This window comes from Chinchilla lanigera, unplaced genomic scaffold (genome assembly GCF_000276665.1).
Source record: "Chinchilla lanigera isolate Chin_1 unplaced genomic scaffold, ChiLan1.0 scaffold00040, whole genome shotgun sequence".
Classification (NCBI taxonomy): domain Eukaryota; kingdom Metazoa; phylum Chordata; class Mammalia; order Rodentia; family Chinchillidae; genus Chinchilla; species Chinchilla lanigera.
Window position 1 is genome coordinate 4633035 of NW_004955441.1, and position 20122 is coordinate 4653156.

The following is a 20122-nucleotide window of genomic DNA, read 5'->3' on the forward strand; positions in this document are numbered from 1 at the left end:
AACAGGATCCCACAACAGCTACCTGCTACCTCCCTGGCCAGAGTATCCGGCATCTTTTGACTATTGGAAAGACTGCCACCCCCATCCCCAGCCATGTCCCTCTCAGAAACAGTAGGCAAGCTGGTCAAGCCATAGTTCTCAGGAAGACACGCACAGGAATCTTGGGCTTTTTTCTGCCCCCTTTTATGCAGTTCTCTAGAGGTACATACAAAACAACAGCAGTTGACTCCCATCCACAATCCCCTGTAAACTCCCGCCACATTTGCTGGGCTTATCCAGGGTTCCTCTGAGATCATTCTCCCTCTTGAGAAGCAGGTGACCACCCAATGCATGTAAGAACCACCTGGGGAGCTCTTGAAAAGTCCAGTGCCCAGACCAAACCTCAGAAAGAGGACCTCAGAATTCCTGCATGTGGGGCTGGTGATATAGCTCAGTGGCACAAGCACCTGCCGGACAAGCACAAGGTCCTGAATTTGATTCCTGGTACCAAAAAGAAAGAATTCCTGCATGGGGAGCCCAGGCATTGTTATTCTGAGAGCACCCCAGGTGATTCTCTTGCACAGCCAGAGGATGCAGGCATGGACATTCCCACGAGCCTGTGCAGTCCTTGGGCCCTGGCGCGTCACCTACCGCAGGTGAACAGTCAGAGGTCCGCAGGAGCTCCGTCCCTCCTCTCTCACTCTTTGTCTCTCCTTCTCTAGACTGCATATTTATTATTCCTCCTCCCTTTTATCCCTAACAGCCCCAGTGCTGATTTTCTTGATTCTTAAAGCATCTGCTAAGACATTGCTCCTCAAAGTGTGACTCACAGTTATCATCTGGGAAGTTGTTAAAATACGGAATCTCAGACCTCAGTCTGGTCCTGCAGGCACCAGAATCTACATTTTAACAAGATCTGCAGGTGATGTGATGCACATCTGAGCTTGAGAACCTCTGTTGCCAAGACATCCCTGCACCCACGGGGAGAGGCCCTGCGGTGCGCTTAGTTCAGCGGCTGGAGTGGTGGGTTCAGGAGAGACTGTGATCAGCAGCTCGCACGTCCACTCTCCTCCAGCAGGAAGAGCGTCATGCAGGCGAGCTTTCTATTCCTTTTAGTAGATGGGTGGAAATACTGCTACTAATTACCAAAAACAAAATATCTAAAGACTAAGACCCTGCTCCCCCTTCTATGATGCTGGGAAAGCTCCAAAAAGCCAGTGTGTAATCGTAAGGGCTAGCTGTACAATGTCCCTCAGCACCTTGTACAATGTCCCCCACTGCACCTGGGCTACCATAGCTGCCCTGGCAGGCCTCATACCTGTTCAGTGGAGGCAAATCATTTCCAGACTGAGCCAACTGGTGCCCTCAGGGGACAAGTCTTTCCCCGACTCTGCAGCCACTGGACTACCCCCTGGAACATCTTCCTGTCCTCACAGACGTGCTTCATCTCACTACTGCGTCCATAAAACATCACATTTCAGCCAGTAATAAAAATTAAATGGTGAAATACAGTTATATTATTTGATTGTAACCTTAAGGTCATGACTTACTGAAGAAAATGGTTTTGAGAGGTTGTTCCTGGAGGGAATATGGTTAGCTAGCGTTTCTCTACAGGGATAAAAATTCCCTGGAGAGGCTCACTCCATGTGACTGAATCAAGTCAGCAGACTCTGGGGCTCAAACAGATTGGGAATGTAAGAACTGACAAGCTCAGAAGGCCTCTAGAAAGCAGGGCTTTCCAAATTTGCCTGAAATGACAATCACCTGGATTCCTGTTTTGAAAACCTCCCAGCCCTACTGAGTTTCTTCCGGGGGTGTGGGAGGGTCAGCTATACTGTTTAATAGGTGCCTCTGCTGACTTCGTCATCGGGGAGGTGGTAAATGCTGATGACCCACCTCAGTTCTCTGTCCGCTGTCTCCAGGCTTTCCCAGGAATCACTTGTGCCCATCTCTGACCAGTTTCCCTGCTTCCTACTACACAGATCACCCTTCTCTGCGCACGGCCGACCCCAGGCTCTCTGTAACTTCTCTTTGTTAGTCCTAGCTCTTTTCCAAACATAGAACGATTTTATATTTTTTCCCTCAACTATAAAACATTTTGTTTGTTTCTTTTGTTTTTAAGGGAAATATTTGATACTGCTAAGGAAAAAAAATGTGTTTTCCTTTCACAAGAACTTCCAATAAAATTACAAATTCAAAGACTTCTTACATTAAAAAAAAAAAAAAATAGTGGCATATCTCCTTGACCTGTTAAAATAGTTCCTGTCTTATTCCAATTTCAGTTGCTATGGCAAAACACCTGAAGCTGGGTACTCTGTGAAGAAAAGAGCTTTATGTAGCTGACAATGGGAGTTGAAGAGCATAACGCCAGCTTCTGCTCAGCTCTGGAGCCCTGTGAGAGTAGCAAAAGTGCATGGAGATGCATGTGGAAGGACAGAGGAGGTGCCAGGATCCTGAAAACAGGCCATTCTTGCAAAGAAGCCAGTCCAGTCACACAAGGCCCCTATTAATGTCTTTGGAGGACAGTGACCTCAAGACCCAATACTCTCCCATGAGGTCTCACCTCTAAAAGTTTCTACCACCTCAAGACCTCCACACTGGAGACCAAGCTTCAAGTATGTGAACTGCTAGGGGATAAACTTTTCCAAAAGCACAACAGTCTCCTGTCTGAACAGTAACAAGGCTAGAGTGTCAGGCCACCATGTACATCTTGAAAAGGGACAAATGTACCTGTGTGTGTTCATGTGCTCTGGTCCTGAGAGTGGCCACAGTCTACAGATGAACAATTTAGCATTTGTTCCCATGATTTAGAGTCAGTTTCACAAAGATTTGTTAATGTTCACCATGTATGAAGCCCCCGTGCCATTTGCCGGGGGTCACCGATGCGAAATTCTTCTAAGTGGTTTGGTTTCATTTGCCTGTGAGACCCTTGGTGGATGAGTTCCACGCCTTTCCCTCGCATCACAATAATCACCAATTTCACAATTGGAAAGTGTCTTAGAGGTCCCCGTTCCAAGTTTTCAATCCATTAAAAACAAACAAATAATGAATAAATAAAATGGAGATTCTGTTCTTTAAAACTTCATGGTCTAGTAATGGAGGCAATTTTAAAAAAAGAAATGACATTAAGTAAAATTAAAAGCGCCTATTCATTAGGTGTGTGAATAGCCCAACTGTGGGCTGCTGGGCATGGGTGTGCCCACATGTGTGGCACAGCAGGGGCGGGGGCATCGCTGTGAGGCTGCAGGGACAGCGGCAGCTTCCTTGGGGATGAGCTGAGGCAGGAGGTTGGAGCTTCTTGCATATATGTGCTCCAAGCCTCCTGGTTACCTCCTGACTGACCGCTAGGCACTTGGGGTTAGGAAGCACCCGCTCTCAGCAGTTGATCCCTGGGCTTTGTGCATTCAGTCATTTGCCAGTTGGCCTGCTCACTAAAATTCAAGTTTATTTGTAACCCCAAACTTGTAATTTGATGCCTCTGCAAGTCCAAAGGTGGGGAAACACTTGAGTCATCCGGTGCCCGCCTCCCCAGCTATGGTCCAATAAGGTAACGCTGCCTTGAGCTTTCAGTTCTTTCCAAGGGTCCTTTCCACAGCCCATTTGGTGTTACAGTCTTTGCACTTTTGAGCTTTGCTTTGGTGATTTCACTAGTTAAAATGGCCCCTAAATCAGAGCTGAAATTTTCCCAGTGTGCTGTCTGCAAGAAGGCCCTGCGGTGTCTCTGTGTTAGATAAGCTTCTCTTAGGCACGATGTACGGCGCTGATGGCTGTGAGTTCAGTGTTATTGAATCAATAATCTGTACATTTGGAAAAAGGAGAACAAATGTGCTGATCTGTATTTAAATCTGATCCGTCATGTGCTAAAGTAACACTTTTCTAAAAATAAAAAAGAAGCTTAACTTACGGATTCATGAGATAACTGATTAAAAAAATACACAAAAAACCTCATGGTCAGAATTTTTGTGAGTATAAAATTCATATTACTGAGGTCAAGAAAAATGTTAATCCCCTATCAGCTAACATTTTATTATAAAAAAACTGCATATAATTAATGTGTAAGGGCATATACAAGCATTGATCAAAATATATGAGTACTTAAATTTTCAAAATTTAGTACATTAAAAAATACATTGCCATTAATCTTCAAAATATTTCCTCTTGCAGTAGGGTGTGGTGACACATGCCTGTAATCCCAGCATTCAAGAGGCTGAAGCAGGAGAACCACTGCAAGTTTGAAGCCAGTCTGAACTACATAGGGAGACCCTGTCTCAAAAAAAGAAAAAAAGACTCCACCTTGCTTTGAACACACTTATCCAAGCATCCTTGCCATTTTTTGAAGCAGTTCTGGAAGTCCTCTCTTGTTGGTATCTTCACAAGGTGTGATAAAAAAGTACAATGAATGGTACTGCTAAGTGTCATACAACAGGAAGACAGTCTTGAAAAAAAAAAATTACAGGGGCTGGGGATATAGCTCAGCGGCACAAGCGCCTGCCTCACAAGCCTAAGGTCCTGAGTTCAAGTCTCTCTAAAAAAAAAAAACAAAAAATTACAGTGCGTCCTCATCCACCCTATTCACCAGATCTGACACCATGTGACTTCTGGCTCTTCCCCAAAGTCACAGTGACTATGAAAAGTAAATGTCTTGAATAGGTTCAGGATATCAAGGCAGCCACAGCAGTGCAACTAAAGAAGCTCAAGAAAGAGGACTTTCAGAGCAGCTTTGGAAAGTGGCAAGAACCATGGGATAAGGGCGTTTAAAGAGAGGGGGAGTATTTCGAGGGGAATTGTAGGCAATGTGTCCTTTGCTGTAATAAGTTTTTAAGAATTTAAACATCCTCTGTATTTTTCAATCACATCGAGAGTTAAATTTGGTGTCTTCAAAGAAAAATACATATAACAAAGGGTTATGCTTGGATCTCTACAGTCTCAGAGGAGCCCCGCCCTGTGTTTTCATGGGAGAATGGTTCACTATTCGTAGTTCAGTACTGTGGTGACTTCATAGAATATAACTACCAACAGTATGATTCACCTGCACAGAGAGTATGGGACAGAGAGGGAAATTCATTTGAATTAGAATATAGGATATTCTGGTGGTGGAAAAGGCCAGGCGGAAAAGAGAAAGAAAAGAGGGAAGGCATTAAGTTATGGATGCACTGAAAGCCAAAATAGAAAGTCTAACAGTGGGAGTGTATTGGTGTATTTTTCTGTGACTACAATGAAATACCTGAACGGGCTGACTTTAAAAGAAAAGAGGCTTGTTTTTGTCACAGCTGTGGAAGTTTAAGGGAACAGTGCCAGGATCGGCTCAGCTGTGGTGAAGATCGACTTACGGCAGGACAGGAGAGAGGAACAACACTGCCAAACTTGAAGCCAGAAAGCAATTCAGGGGTTCAGCTCACTCCTCAGAACACCCTCTCCCAAAAGCGCAGGGATCCCATGAGAGTCACGTTAATTAATCCCTCTGAGGACTGCTCCCTCAATGGCCTGAGAACCCCCAACTAGCCTCACCTCCTTGAGGTCCTATGACCTTTCAGTACCATCATGCTAGGGACATGTGTCTCTTGGGGCACATGAACTCTTCGGGGGACACACTCACGTGGTACCCAAACCACACTTTGGAATAAGGGAATTTTATAGCCATAAATCAGAAGGAAAGAAGAATCCTCTGGCAGATAGCATACCACTGGGATTGCAGAGAATTTTATAGTACAATCAGCCCGAAATAAGGGAACTTGAAGTGGAGGTCATTCTAGAAATATAGGGACACAGAAAAGAAAATAGTAAAGATAGTCAGGGCTGCCAGGACCTGATGGATGGGGAAGTTTGGTGTGTAAGTCAGTGCAGGGTTTGAGCCTGGTACCGTGGGGCAAATACAGCTATTGCGGAATTACTCAGTAAGAATATAAACCCTCGGCCCATGAGCCTCGAGGGAAAGAGTGTGACAGGGTAGCTCCAGTACTCCTTCCCTGAAGCCTCAGGTCGGGACATTTCATGCTCAGCTCAGAGGCCCGCACGTCTGCCTGCTGCTGATTGCTGTGTTGCTGTTTGCTTATTTGTTTTTATTCAACCCTAACTACAGAACTTAGTTTTCACCTGGTGGGACTTCATCTGATTGGGTTTTGCCCCACCTTGATTACATTTGTTATAAATTTCCCATCTTCCCTGAAGGTGGCTGGCCCTCCCTGGTTTATTCTACATGACATTTAGATAAGCCCTCCTTTGGGCAAAACTCAGGCCACCTTAAGACAGAAAGATTGGAAAGTAGGGAAGGAGTAAGGACTGGAGTGAGGCAAAGTGCATCTCCTCTGTCTTAGGTCCTGGTGACTGCACTGTCCTTGGGGACTTGCTCAGAATCCACTAAAATCATGGTTTGCCACCTAAAACAGGACAAAGCAGCTTCTCAACGGAATTATTTGTGGTGTTTGGGGAAAAGCTGTTTTCTAAGTCTCCTCCCCCATCCTGAGGTCTTAGTAACCTGCAGCCTGGACTGGCTATATAATTTGCAAGTCCTCTTGCTCAGAAATTACTAAGGATTTCAAGATGGAATCAGCAGAGTGAGTACTGAACCAAGCGAGTGTAGCCCTTGCTGAGCGTATGGTCCCTGTGTGACTGCACAGGGCGCGCCCACAAACTCGGCTCTGCCTGTGGCTGAGTGTCAGCACTTCATGAGACATGAGCTCACTCCACAGCCCACTGCACTCTGCCTGTGCTGCAGAGCCTGCGTCCCGCTGCTGCCCCTCTACTGGGTCAGAAAAGGTTTTTCACAACCTCTGCTCAGCAGCTCCCGAATCTGCTCACATGGCTCACCTGTGGAGGCTTCTCTTCAGAGAAAGGGTCTCCTGTCTCTCCGTTGGATTCGCTCCCACTCCTCTCCAGTTCATCTTTTTCAGCCTTCAGTAAAATGGATGTTGACCTTCTGGCTGAGATTTCAGCAGTCTTGCCCAATCACAAGAGCCACAGGTTGAGAAAAGTAGAGTGGTCTTTCTGGCACACTATTCAGGGCCAGGGATAACCCTGGAAGTGGTGAACAGCTGAGGCTGTCTTCGTGGAGAGGAGAGTCTGCGGCAACCTTAGGGACACTGGGTGCTCAGTAGATGGGATCCTTACTTTTGCAGAATCCCACTGGACAACAGCCCTGGACATGGTGGCAATGTGTTTATCTCTATGAGGAAGCTGAACTCCAGAGAAGTTAAATGATTCCTCCAGGTCACACAGACAGGAGATGACACCACTGAAAGTAGAATACATGGTTTCCAAGACCTGAAACAGCTCACACTTCTCTACTTGCAGCGTGGAGGGTCTCGGGCTTCCTGTTTTGCCATCCCTGTCCATTCTGGGACATTTTATGAACCGTATCTTAAGGCTTTGAAGCAGCTTCTATTTGTATGTTTTAAAAAAACCAAGCCTGCTTTCCGCCTTCCTCCAAAGGTAATAACTTTCCAGCTAACTTTTATTTCTTGTTCTGACTCCTCAGAGACAGCCCTGCTACTCAGTTTAACCTCAAAACTCACATGAATTCTCGAGATCTGACGGCAGCCATAGAGAAAATTACCCTGAGAGGAGGGCTTTCTAATGCAGGTATGTGACCCAGATAATTCTAGCTCATTATCATGGTTCTCTTTCTACGTGGTTGTCTTCTAACCTTCTATATAAAAGGAGGAAAAAGGTAATAATCCATCAAGAAATGACTTGCATAACATCTGTACTTTTTCCAAAGAGTTATCATGGATTCAGGTAGCAAGAATCATTAAACCATGTATATTGCAGAGCTCAATCCTGCTTGGGTCCTCAGGGTGGCAACATTCTTCAGGACAAGCAGGACTGCTGTTGTGACTACTTCCTGGTTAGCCTCTAAGTCACTAACCATTTAATATTAATTTCTGTGGCCACTTCCTTTCAGGAAGCCCCTCAGTGACTCTTGGGAGTCTTGCTCCTATCAGGTGCTGTTGTAGTGAGGACTCTGCAGAGAGGCATAGTCTCTGTTTCAAGAAGAGTTTCCTGTGCCGTCTGAGGATCTGCACAGGTTGGGCAATGTCAGCAGAAGTCTCAGGTCTGGTCCTCAGTAGGGCATATCCGTTCTCTCAGTTCACCCAGAAGTGACCAGACATTAGGAAAGGTTTACACTAACCATATTGAAAAACTATCAAAGAGCCCATGCTGATGTATTATTAATTTATAAGTAGTAAGCTGGCTTTGGGGACAGTGAGGTGGGTGACTGATTATCTGCTTCTCGGGAATCTGTTTCTACCACCAGTGTCCAAAGGAGCAGGGACATAAGAGCCACAGTTGCTTGGCATTGAATACGTGCAGGAAATAGAGCTGTCTTTGAGGGACCATCCTTGGAGTTACAGCCAATCTGATTAGTTAGTTCCTTTCCCACCTCCCTGCACACCTCTGTAGTGACCAGAACATTAGTAACTGGTAAATACAGAGTCTTATACCTTTGAACAATGATAAATAAACCCTGGCCAAAGTACCACCCTCTGTGCCTCCAAATCCATGCTGCCTTCATTGCAAATGATAGAGTTGATTTCTGCCTTGTTTTCTGCTTAATGTTTACATTAGCAAAAGGCCAATGAGGAAAGCCCTCAGAAAGCACTCACCTTCCCTGATGAAGCACCTTAATCTAAGTGGCATATATTTTTCAGTAAATGGCATGTTCCAACTGTGCCTCTGGATTGTTCAAGGTTTGGGTTCAGAGAATAGAATTTACCCATCTGATTCAAGCACAGAGGCATATATTTTAGGACATTAAGTATTTTGAGAATTATGGAGAGCTAAAGAAGCAAGCTATAGGCTGAACTTTCAGAGATAACTTCTAAAGGCTTCTGACAGAACAGGGTCTATATGGGAGTTGCTATTTCTTCCAAGATCAGGAAAAATATTTCCTGAATTCTGCTACTGTACCCTCTACTGAAACCTGCTTCAGCTTCTGTCTTAGTTACTTTTCTCTCATTGCTGAGGCAAAATACCCAACACCCAAAATTAAGGAAGGAAAGGTTTATTTAGCTCACAGTTTGTAGAGGTTTCAGCCCACAATCAGTTGGCCCCAAGACAAGATGGTATGGTAGAGGGCAACAGTTCCTAGAAGTGGAAGACAACAAAAGCAATGAAAGCAAAAAGGGGGAGCAAGCCTCTTTTCCTCCCTTATATTGTATGCAGGCTATCTGCCCTAGGGCAGGGTAGCACTCACATCATCTCCAGCCCTCTTCTTACACAGGCTGAGGATGTTTACAAAGTGAGGACCCCGCCTCCTGCTGAGTTACTTAGCTAAACTTCTAAATTTCTCAAATTGACACAATGCATGAACCATTACAATATTCTAGGGTGTAAATAGCTGCCCTAGGGCATGTCTTGTACACCCTAGGATGTAGAACTGCTGAGTTACTCAGTTAAGCTTCTAATCTTCTCAAGTTGACACAACGTATCAACCATTACAGCCAGTGTCTTAGTCATTTTCTTATTGCTGGGACAAAATGTCTGGTACCCACAACTTAAAGCTCACAGTGTGTAGAGGTTTAAGTCCATAGTCAGCTAGCTCCAAGGCAGGGCAGCATGGCAGAAAGGCATGGCAGAGGAGAAAAAGTTCAGGGCACACAGACTGGAGGCAGCATGCCGGAAGCCTTCCTTTTCCTTTTTATTCCATTCAGGCTACAAGCCCACTTGTTGGTCCCACCCACACCCAGGGTGAGTCTTCCCATTATCCACACTTAGTACTATGCTAAACCAATTAGTAGACTAATCCTGTTATCATACCCATAATCCAGTATCACACACCCAAAAGCCCCACCTATGAGTGCATGAGGCTTTGGGGGAACATCTAGATACAAGCCATTAACACCCAGGAAGCCACCATGATACTGGAGTTGCTTCTACAGTAGCCAGCTCAAGAACTATGCCCTGTCTCACTCACATCCACAAAGGAACACCGCACATCCTGCTGCCTCAAGACCATTAAAGCTAGCAAACAATCACAAGCACCTCTGTTAACAGTGTCCCAGAGAATTTAACTACAGATCCTTGCCAGTAGAACTAGAACAAGAAGTACAGTCTCTGTCTCACTTTTGTCTTCTAAATCTCATACAAAGGCATCAATTCATGGATCTAAAACAAAGCTAGAAATCTAGATTCAAGGGTCAATGCAATTTTCAAATTTCCAGCCTATAGTTTTAAGGCCACTGTAAGGTGGATGGCATGTTGACCATTGATTCATTGTAGCCTCCAGACTTAAGGTTAGATGAGATAAAGGGGAATGTGTGGGTCCTTGTGCTCTGCCTACAGCCACCTAATATTAAGACAGAGAGAAATGCTGAGTGTTTGGTGCTTTGAGGGAAATGATCCCTTGACCATGAAAGCATTTCTTATTTGCTATGGTTTCCCCTTAGCAAGTTCTGTACAGTCACTTTACGTGATTTCACCAAGACTTTTCTCCAGCAACTTCCTATGTAACCATTTGATGCTTGTGTTTGAAAGATAAGATTATACCAGCCAGCAGAGCCAAAATGCTGGTCAAAATTTGCAGTGCTTTGAGTGTAAGGATATTAATGCTAAAGTTCAAAGAATGTAGCTCTTAATTCATTTGAGAGTCTCTGGAAAACTATGGCCCATCTATCCAAATGGATACTCATGTACCCAAAATACTGTGCATAATTTCAGGGGATATGTGGACACATTGTGCTAAGTGGACACCTAAAAATAGTTGAAATAGTTTAAAATAAACAAACAAAAACTGGGGAGGGAATGAATGTGTTTTTCTGGACCTCTTTGTGCTGCTGTGGTCTGAGCCAGTGATTCCAATTAGCATGATTATTCTGAGCACAAGTTTTCTTTTTCTTCCAGGTGGGGCCATCTCTTTTGTGACCAAGAACTTCTTTTCCAAAGCCAATGGGAATAGAAGTGGTGCTCCCAATGTGGCTGTGGTGGTACTGGATGGCTGGCCCACAGACAAAGTAGAAGAGGCCTCAAGACTCGCAAGAGAGTCAGGAATCAACATTTTCTTCATCACCATTGAAGCTGCTATTGAAAACGAGAAGCAGTATGTGGTGGAGCCCAACTTTGCCAACAAGGTATAATATGCCCACAGACTCACCCAATGGAAGGACCCCCTGTACCCTGAAAAGTTAAGTGCCATTGAGATTGTTTTCTCAGTCCATTAAGTGGGTGTGAAGCTCACTTCTGGGTAGTAGGACCTCCAGCGAGGGACAAATAAGTCTAGAACCCAGATTACCATCTCAAAGCAAATCCCCACACCAACCCTAAGACCAGCATCTTAGAAGCAGAATGCAGGGGGCAGAGACCCCAACATCTCATGTGGGAGCTCATCCTTGTTCCTCCTCCAACACTGGGACAGCCCAAGCAGGCAGCCCAAGGTAGGGTGGCTTCACACAATCAAACATGCACAAATCTGTATACACACCATCTCTTACACGGATGCAAACACACATGCACTTTCTCACACACCCAGACCACTAATTAATTCATCTGATAAATAAGACAAGGGAGCTATTGAACAGGTCAGGGAAATCGTGTTTCCAGGTAAACTCCTGGATTCTGTGGAGATGCCCACTGGGAGGTGGAACAAGACCCAAGGGGAATGAGGCTCCCTGCTCCCTTTTCCACCATAGTCATCTCTGGAATTTTATACAATTGGACTCTGTGTAAATCTATTTCTGAAAAAAAAAAAATGCTCCAGCTTAAAAGAAAGGAAGGAAGGAAGGAAGGGAGAAAGGAAGAAAGAACAAGAAAGAAAGAAAGAAAGAAAGAAAGAAAGAAAGAAAGAAAGAAAGAAAGAAAGAAAGAAAGAAAGAAAGGAAGGGAGAAAGAGAGAGAAAGAAAAGAAAGAAAGAAAGAAAGAAAGAAAGAAAGAAAGAAAGAAAGAAAGAAAGAAAGAAAGAAAGAAAGAAAGAAAATAAATAAATCTTGGGCAGCTGCACCTTTGATGGCCCTCCAGCTTTAATAGCCTGTGGTCAGAGGTACTAGGGCACCCTATCCAATTGCCAACCACTTCTTGCTCCAATTCTCCCTTGACTGCTAAGACACTTGTGGCTCTTGTTTCATTTGCTCTCTTCCTTTTTCCAATTTGTGCCCTAAACACGGACTTCCCCAGGACTCGGACCCTGGTCCTTCCTCTTCTTTCATGAAGCTTGCTTCCTCCAGAATCTGCCTCAGGGTCACATCTACTCCCACATTACTTCTCTTGTCTGTGTCCTTTCCCATGCCCAGTGCCAACTATCTATCTTCCTCTTAAGTCTCCCCAATTTAGTTTAGATTTCTCAATGAAACCCAACTCATGTTTATCAAGCATTCTCCCAGGACTACAGGGTCCTTGCTTCAAATCCTTCCCTCTTCCTTATTGCTTTTGAGGCCTTCTGCAGTGTGGTCCCAGCCCACCTTCCTGGCCCCATACTGCAGTCAACTGGTCTCCTATTCATAGCCAGCACCACCACTCTGTACTGCCCTGGCTCAAACTCAGCTCGGTCCCAGCACTCTCATCCACCTAGTTCATGGAAAGTTTTGTGAACTCCATTAGGGTTTCTGCAAATTAGCAACAACAAAAATATTTCCTAGGAAAGTGTTAAATCACTTCTTATTTTAAAATATTTTTTTTAATTACACAAGTTCATCTGTAACCATCAGGTCTGGTACCCTTTGTGACCCCTAACACAGGAGCAGGGAAGAAATGCCTCCTTAGAAACACTGGCCCAGTCTCTTCCAGGGTCACCCCAACCTGTTTGCTCAGTGTTTATTTGAGCTCACTTAAATCTGGACCCAGTTTGAGCACAAGTAAATAAATATTCATTTTCCTGGAAGCAGAGCTATCTGGAGAGCTTAGGTTCTGAAGGCAGACAGACTGGTGTTCCAGTCCCTGGACTCTGAGATGTTCCTTCACCACTGGCCCTCAGTTTGTTCTCTTATGGCAGCAGGTTATAATTCCATCTTGTAGGGTCAGAGTGGGGATTTGAGAAGGAACTCGGTCTGATACACGGGGCCACTCAACATCTCTGGGGTTCCTTTCCTGCTGGGAGCAGGGCTGCCCTGGAAACTTTCCTTTCATCCTTCCCTGTGTGTCTCTTCTGTTTTCCCAAACAGAACAAAAACTTTCTTTAGCCCTCTCACACATTGGTGCCCACCCATGCCGCTCCTATGGCTGGCTGCCTGGACAAATGAATTCAAGAGCATAGAGAGGCATGAAGATGAAGCTAAAGTAAGTGGTTTTCATCTTCCTAGGAGACGCTGAGCAAAGACCCGAGTGAGAGGGTTCAGATATTACTAGAGGGGTCTTTGTCTCTGTGAGTGCCCAACCAGGTGAAAAGATGGGACAAGCCATACTACAAAATTAAGCACAAGAAACGAGAGCCTGCTTTGTTACCTGCCTGGTGGCCTGCCACGGGTAATGGAGGTAGATTGGAGGGCTTGACCCCTGACCTGGCAAGTGTCTTTCCTGTCTGTTTTCCAGGCCGTGTGCAGAACAAATGGCTACTACTCGTTCAATGTGCAGAGCTGGTTCAGCCTCCGCAAGACCATGCAGCCCCTGGTGAAGCGGATCTGTGACACAGACCGCCTGGCCTGCAGCAAGACCTGCCTCAACTCGGCCGACATTGGCTTTGTCATCGATGGCTCCAGTAGCGTGGGGACAGGCAACTTCCGCACAGTTCTGCAGTTTGTGGCCAACCTCAGCAAGGAGTTTGAGATTTCAGACACGGACACGCGCATCGGGGCAGTGCAGTATACCTACGAACAGCGGCTGGAGTTTGGCTTTGACAAGTACCACACCAAGGCCGATGTCCTCAATGCCATCAAGAGTGTGGGGTACTGGAGTGGCGGCACCAGCACGGGGGCGGCCATCCACTATGCCCTGGAGCAGCTCTTCAAGAAGTCCAAGCCCAACAAGCGGAAGTTAATGATCCTTATCACAGATGGCAGGTCCTACGACGATGTGCGGATAGCAGCCATGGCTGCCCATCAGAAGGGTAAGCTGGTCCAGCCCTCAGCCGGGTGCTCAGGTGCCTCTCTGGGCTTGGGGACCAGTGTGCTTAGGGGACAAGGAAGGTACTGGCCTTTTATGCACTGGTCTGTCTATGATTTCAGAAACTGTTTAAAATCATAGGGAGACTATTAGGAGAGTAAACACTATGGCCCCCGTGAAGTATCCAGAGGGGAGGAGGAGAAGACAGCCGAGTGGTCCCCTAAATGTCCTTGGAAATTCAAGACTGTGGGTTACTGGGAACAGTGACCTTTTCCTCTATATCCTGCATCCTGAAGCTTTTCCTTGGAGGACTGATACATTAGAAAAGGGAGTTTTATTCATTAGTCTATCTCTGTGAGACACATCCTATCTCTACTCAGTTGAGGGCACTAAATTGTGTTGGTGACATTTAAAGAATAATAATGTCTTTAGCTGCTACCCACTTTGGGGAGTCTGGGGACTCAAAGACATTTTGATTCCAAATAATTAGAGTGATATTTCCATACAAAAATGTCTAAGTCCACAGAAAGTTTAAAAACACGAAAAATGAACACTGTGTTTTTATTAATGCACATGAAGCATTTTTGAAAAATCTGTCACATTTATGCCTTTATTGTGGAATATAAATATATAAAATAATCACTGATCTAAAAGTGCCATAAAATACCACAGAAACATAACAGCCTGAAGAAAACCCCAAGTGATGGTGCTGATAATAGTAATAATAATAAATGTAAACTGGGTGGTCAGTGACCGCCAGAGACTTTTAGGTAAGTGCTAGTACACGGAACTCACTGCTGTTGTCATTGATCTTCTTTTCCTTTAATCTGGGCCATTTTGCAGGATTTTCTGTATTCTTGAGAACTGCTTTAAAACCTACCCAAAGTCCCAGAGTGAGTAGGCAAGATGGAGAGGCCAGCTCCTGACTACAACCCCGGGGCCCCGCTGTCTCTGGCGCATCTGTCCCGCGCTTGTGTTCAGTTCCAGCATCACTTATTTCTTTAATGTACTGTGCCTTCTCTGGACCTCGCCCAGAGGGCACCCTTGGCTTACTCGTGAGAAGGAGAAAGGAAATGGGAGCTCTCAGGGTCTCATATTCTGGGCGGCTTTTAAGAACTGGGGCCAACGGACGCAAATGCCTACTACTACGATTCCTCTGAAAACGTAGTGAATATTGTGTTCCCGGAAGTATCAAGTCCAGGCTGGGCGGCCACCTGTCAGAACTGCCAGGAGAAGGTTTTCTACCACAAGGGTTGTCTCAGAGATCTGAAAAGCTGAATTTCTAATACCGCTGTGTCATCTACTAGGGGGCAGTCTTCCCACGTCTGGGCAGAAGAGAGGGCTCAGTCAGTCCAAGCCCACCTCTGCAGCAATGCTGCTCCTACCACCTGTGATGACATTCTAAAGCCCAGAATTGGCACACCGCCCCCCATGACCAAGCTAGGCAATATTCAGAGGAGAGAAAGTGGAGAGATGAGGAAAGAAAGTAACTTCCATGCAGCTAGACGGACCACAGTTGCAAAGCAGATTAGACCAGAGCCATGTGAGGGGTGGGGAGCTCTCCAGTCAGGAGGACAGGACATTCAGAACGTGTTCAAACAAGATGGGCCAGTGTTTGTGTGTTGGCACTGGGGGTGAGAGGCAGGTGCCACACCTAAACTCTGCCTCTGTTTCATGACTATCTTGCATATCTGCTCTGGCCAGCCAAAAGTGCTATGAAATTAGGGCTTTGTAAAGTCAAGTACCTGCTGTATTTATTCCACTACATTCTTGCCTGTTCACCTTTAGATACGCTCAAGTCCCTCCCTTGCCCCATGTTCTGCTCCAGTTGCTACTTGCCTCCGCCCTCCACTGCCTAACTTCTGGAAAGGATTAGCTACATGTGCTACCCCCATCGTCCCTTCTTTTTCACTTGCGATTCCCAGCAGTTCATTTGGTTTCTTTGGCATCTCCATCCTTGAAATTGCCTTCAAGAACCTACCGATGCCTCAGTTCTGTTTTTAGCTGGCCTCCCTGCAGCAGGCAAGATTGTTGGTCACCCTCTTTCTTATCTTGAAGCCCTCTCTTCACTGTGGTGATGGAGCAGATGTGGCGGACCTGGGGACAGAATCTCTGCACTTGGAATGAGGTTGAAAGTGACAGTTTATAAAGTCACCCTCCAGCCTAAAGTGATTCAATTCAAACAGTAATCTGAATCAGATCTTGGTTGAGTGAGTCTCTAATCCTAGCTACTCAGGAGGCTGAGGCAGGAAGATCATAAATTTGAGCCCAGCCTGGCCAATTCAGTGAGAACCTGTCTCAAGAAAAGTAAAAAGAAGTCAAATAAAGAGCAGTAATCTGCCGTAGTTAAAAAGATCATGAATGGCTTTTGACACCTCAAAGGCTCTCTGAGATTTTGTTTGGCTCACCACACAAGAGCAGGAATGTACCATACAGTGTGATATACATGGCAGCAAAAGTTTCATTTGTCCCAAACTATCTTCCCTTCTTCTGCTCCATACATGCAATCCTTACCACATATTTACTCCATTTTTTGGTATCCTTTTTCCTTTCAGAAGACTATAAGCTCCTGATAGACCAACTATATCTACTGAGTGCTCTTGGCTGAGAGTGGATGCTCAAAAGTATTTGTTGAATAAATGGAAGAATGAATGGCCATACTTAGTCTTAATTCTGCTTTGTCAAGCACATTTCTGATCGTGGGTCTGGTTGTACTGACAGAGCACAGAGCAATAAGAAAGACAAGATTCATTAGCAGTACTGTTCTTGGGCACATTTGATTCATCTCATCTTTATCCCCGCAGGAGTGATCACCTATGCAGTAGGCGTTGCATGGGCTGCCCAGGACGAACTGGACATCATCGCCACTCACCCTGCCAGGGATCACTCCTTCTTTGTGGATGAGTTTGACAACCTCTACAAATCTGTCCCCAAGATCATCCAGAACATCTGCACAGAGTTCAACTCTCAGCCTCGAAACTGAATTCAGAGAAGACAAAATGTGGCAAGTGCTGCCTTACTGACTGACTCCTTGGACCATGCCCAGATTATATTTCAGGGCACACGCAGGGTGGCAAGGCTTGGGTGGGGCTTGCGAAACAGATGCATTGTTATTGTTGTTTGCTATCGTGGTTGTCACACTTCAAAATTTGCAGTTAGAAAGATGGCTATCAGTGTATAGAGTAAGCCAGAGTTGTACATTATTTTGAGCATGCTCACATCTGTACTTTCTGAGAGCTGTTTTCAGAATATATGCTCAGAAGAGAGTGCAGCACTGAGGCTGAAATCAAGCTTTTGTGAAAATTTTCAAATTTTTATTTCTCATAAGAACTCTTTAACCCTCGTTTCATTTCATCGTAATGATGTAGAAGTTGTTAATTAAACATATAAAAGGATTACCTGCAACTCTTCTGATGGTGTGGTGTGTAGCATTCACAGGATTTGTGGAGAGACCATCCTCTGATCTTCCTGGCCCACAATGACCAAACCACACACCCGTAGAGGTGCAGAGAGTGTGGAAGCAGCAGAGCCTCTCCTGATTTTCCTCCTTCACTATTTTCTGAAGCTCAGAACACCTGCAACACATTTTTGCTAAAGGATTAAGTTGCTCTTGCTCAAAGGCAATGTACTAGGCTATAGAATCTCTGAGAGACCAAAATCCTCATTCCTAGGCCCAGTCCCCATACCACGGAGATTGGAGCCTGAAGACTGGCATGTCTGATGGCCTCCCTGGTGACTCTTATATGCCTACACTGAGAACCAGCGAGGGTTTAGTGGTACAGCAGCTTCCTGGGAGAATCTCCGTGCCAGTTGTCTTGGGTCCACCCAACTTAGCATTTGCCCTGGATATTTCAGTGGTAACTAGATATCATGTATTATTGATTTTTGGCATTCGAATATTCTGGGAGAAGTTTGGTGGATGAATTTACTTCCTCTGCCAAGGATTCACCTGTCAGGATATGAAATACATGTGCACAGTGGAAATATTTAAAAGACTCTTAAGTAGAGATGATCTAGTTGGTAAAGCATATTTTATGAAAATGTGATGAGTGCTACCTCAAAAGGAGGAGAAAGGATAGCACCTGTGTCAATAACTGGGACAAAATATTTACATAAAAAGTAGAACTGAGATATCACTTCTTGAGCAGAATTTTCCCTGAGCCTACCAAATCTCTTAGTACCTAGAGAAGGCTGGAGAGGGAATACTGTCAATTAAAATATTTTGTTCTACAGGAAAGAATCAATTAAAAATGTCTGCCATTTCAAATTTGTTAACCATAAAATTTATTTTGAAGACAACTGCAAACGTTTTTGCTTCAAAACTTCAAAATAGGAAAAGAAGGTTTTGGAAAGGAAATTCTTGAGAAAGGTACCAGTGGCATTGTATTAGTGGCAGACCCAGCTAAGAAACAAATTTAAACATGTAAGTACTAGGAACAATTATTTGACTAATATGTTTGACTATGACAATAATTCATACAAGGAAGTTTTCAGCATTGCTTCAGTCATACATAGAGGACTATTTTAATTTTTTGATTATATTTAGGAAAATAGTCTTTAACATAATTTCAGTCCCCTCTCAATCTCCACAGTGGATTGATTCCAAGAGCCTGTGTCCTCAGATGTCCAAGTTCCCTGTATTAAATGGTATCGTGTTGACAACAGCTTATGACATGCAAGGTAAATGCTCAGTAAGTGGGTGTTTTACTACCTTGGTTAAGGAGTGATGCTGAGGAAAAAAGTCTTTCAGATGTTCAGGGCAGACATTTTTTTTAAATATTCTTGATCTGAGGTTGGTTGAATACAAGCTTGTGGGAAGACAGCAGCATTTTGTAAGGGCCTTCATATAAAAACCAATCTATTACCATTAAGCACGTTTTTCTAAAAATAATGTAATTTTAATGATTTTGGTGTCCTCTTTCATTCACAAAACGATCCCATCTTGGACAATAAGCGACATGGCCACCAGTGGGCCCACAGTCCACGCACTGCTGACAAATAGTTGTGTGTGCTGGGTGGAGGAAGGAACCCAGGAAGTGAGGGGTGGAGGAGCTCAGAGCCTCTGGGGCCTATAGAATTGTCTGTGCAGACGTTCAAGTTACCAGACACAGGCTTCAGGAGGAGAGAAAATTAGTGGGCCAAGCTCTGATGTCGTTGGCAGAGGACAGAAAGTGACTGGGAGGGTGACAGGAGACATAGTGATAGAGAGGAGGCGGAAAATAACCTCAGGCCACACCTTCAAGGGAGCTAAGGGAAGAAGCAAGGGGATGGTGTGGAAGGACAGTGAGGACAAAGAGCAGAACTGTCCCCATTCCAGGCTGGAGAGAGAACAAACAGCTTCTGCTTAGGAGGATCCAAGAGATAAAGTGGAAAAGTGGGCGAGAGGCGGGAGCAGAAGCTGCTGGGAGCTCAGGAAGGCTGGGGCCGGGGGCGGGGCCGGGCAGAACGAGTTTGCACAGAGAAGGTTCCAAAGACGATGGATGGCACGGGAGGCTTGGCCACAGTGCACCTCGAGTGACCCAAACTGTGCTCAGCACAGCGGAGGCCAGATGACAATCTTAAACCTCCAATCAGTCCCCTGTGGTAAGCCCTCAATCTGCGAAAGAGGAAAGCCCGGCTAGAAGCTTGTGCAGACAGGGAGGCACAGAACAGGGTCTGGATCTGACAGTCCCTTGGTTCATCTGACCTCCTTTTGTGGGGGTCACACCCACCTTCTTCCACCCCCACTCCACATGGTTCTGCACATTCCGAGCACCGGCGAATCTCTGGGGCCAGCCTCCTAAGGCAACTCTATCTTTCCTTCAGTACTCTCGAAGGAAAAACCGCTTCCATGCCCCGTGTCCTCACAGTCAGCCAGCACACGTGGGCAAGGACCATCAAGTCGTCCTCTTTGGGTGCTCGTGATGTCTACACTCCACGGAGTTTAATTTTCCTACTTCTCAGGCATTAAGGCCTTTGGCAGAAGTTTCTTTCCTAAGACTCAACATTTTGCAGCAAGGCTCTGCTAAAAATTTTTGGCCAAACCAACAAGATTCAGATATTTCCTACTTCTCTGGGCTCTTTAAATAACCCCTTTGAACAGAACAAAAACCTCCATAAAACAGCTTTCCAAAGCTGTCTCAGGAGGCCATAGGTTTATAGAAAAGACAATATGCCTGTGTCCAAGGATTTTTTCAG

The 20122-nt window shown here is 45.2% G+C and overlaps 1 protein-coding gene across 2 annotated transcripts in view; it reads left to right on the plus strand.

The window, feature by feature from the left end:
- The window catches only part of Vit (vitrin), a 123104-nt gene extending 105754 nt beyond the window's left edge, over window positions 1-17350 (plus strand). For both annotated transcript variants that reach the window (XM_005390859.2, XM_013517634.1), the window contains exons 10-13: window positions 7454-7557; window positions 10819-11045; window positions 13436-13949; window positions 16750-17350. In XM_005390859.2, coding sequence (XP_005390916.1) covers window positions 7454-7557; window positions 10819-11045; window positions 13436-13949; window positions 16750-16928 — 1024 coding nt within the window. In that variant the 3' untranslated portion in view covers window positions 16929-17350. The remainder of the gene's footprint in view (window positions 1-7453; window positions 7558-10818; window positions 11046-13435; window positions 13950-16749) is intronic.
- Window positions 17351-20122: the final 2772 nt, after the last annotated feature.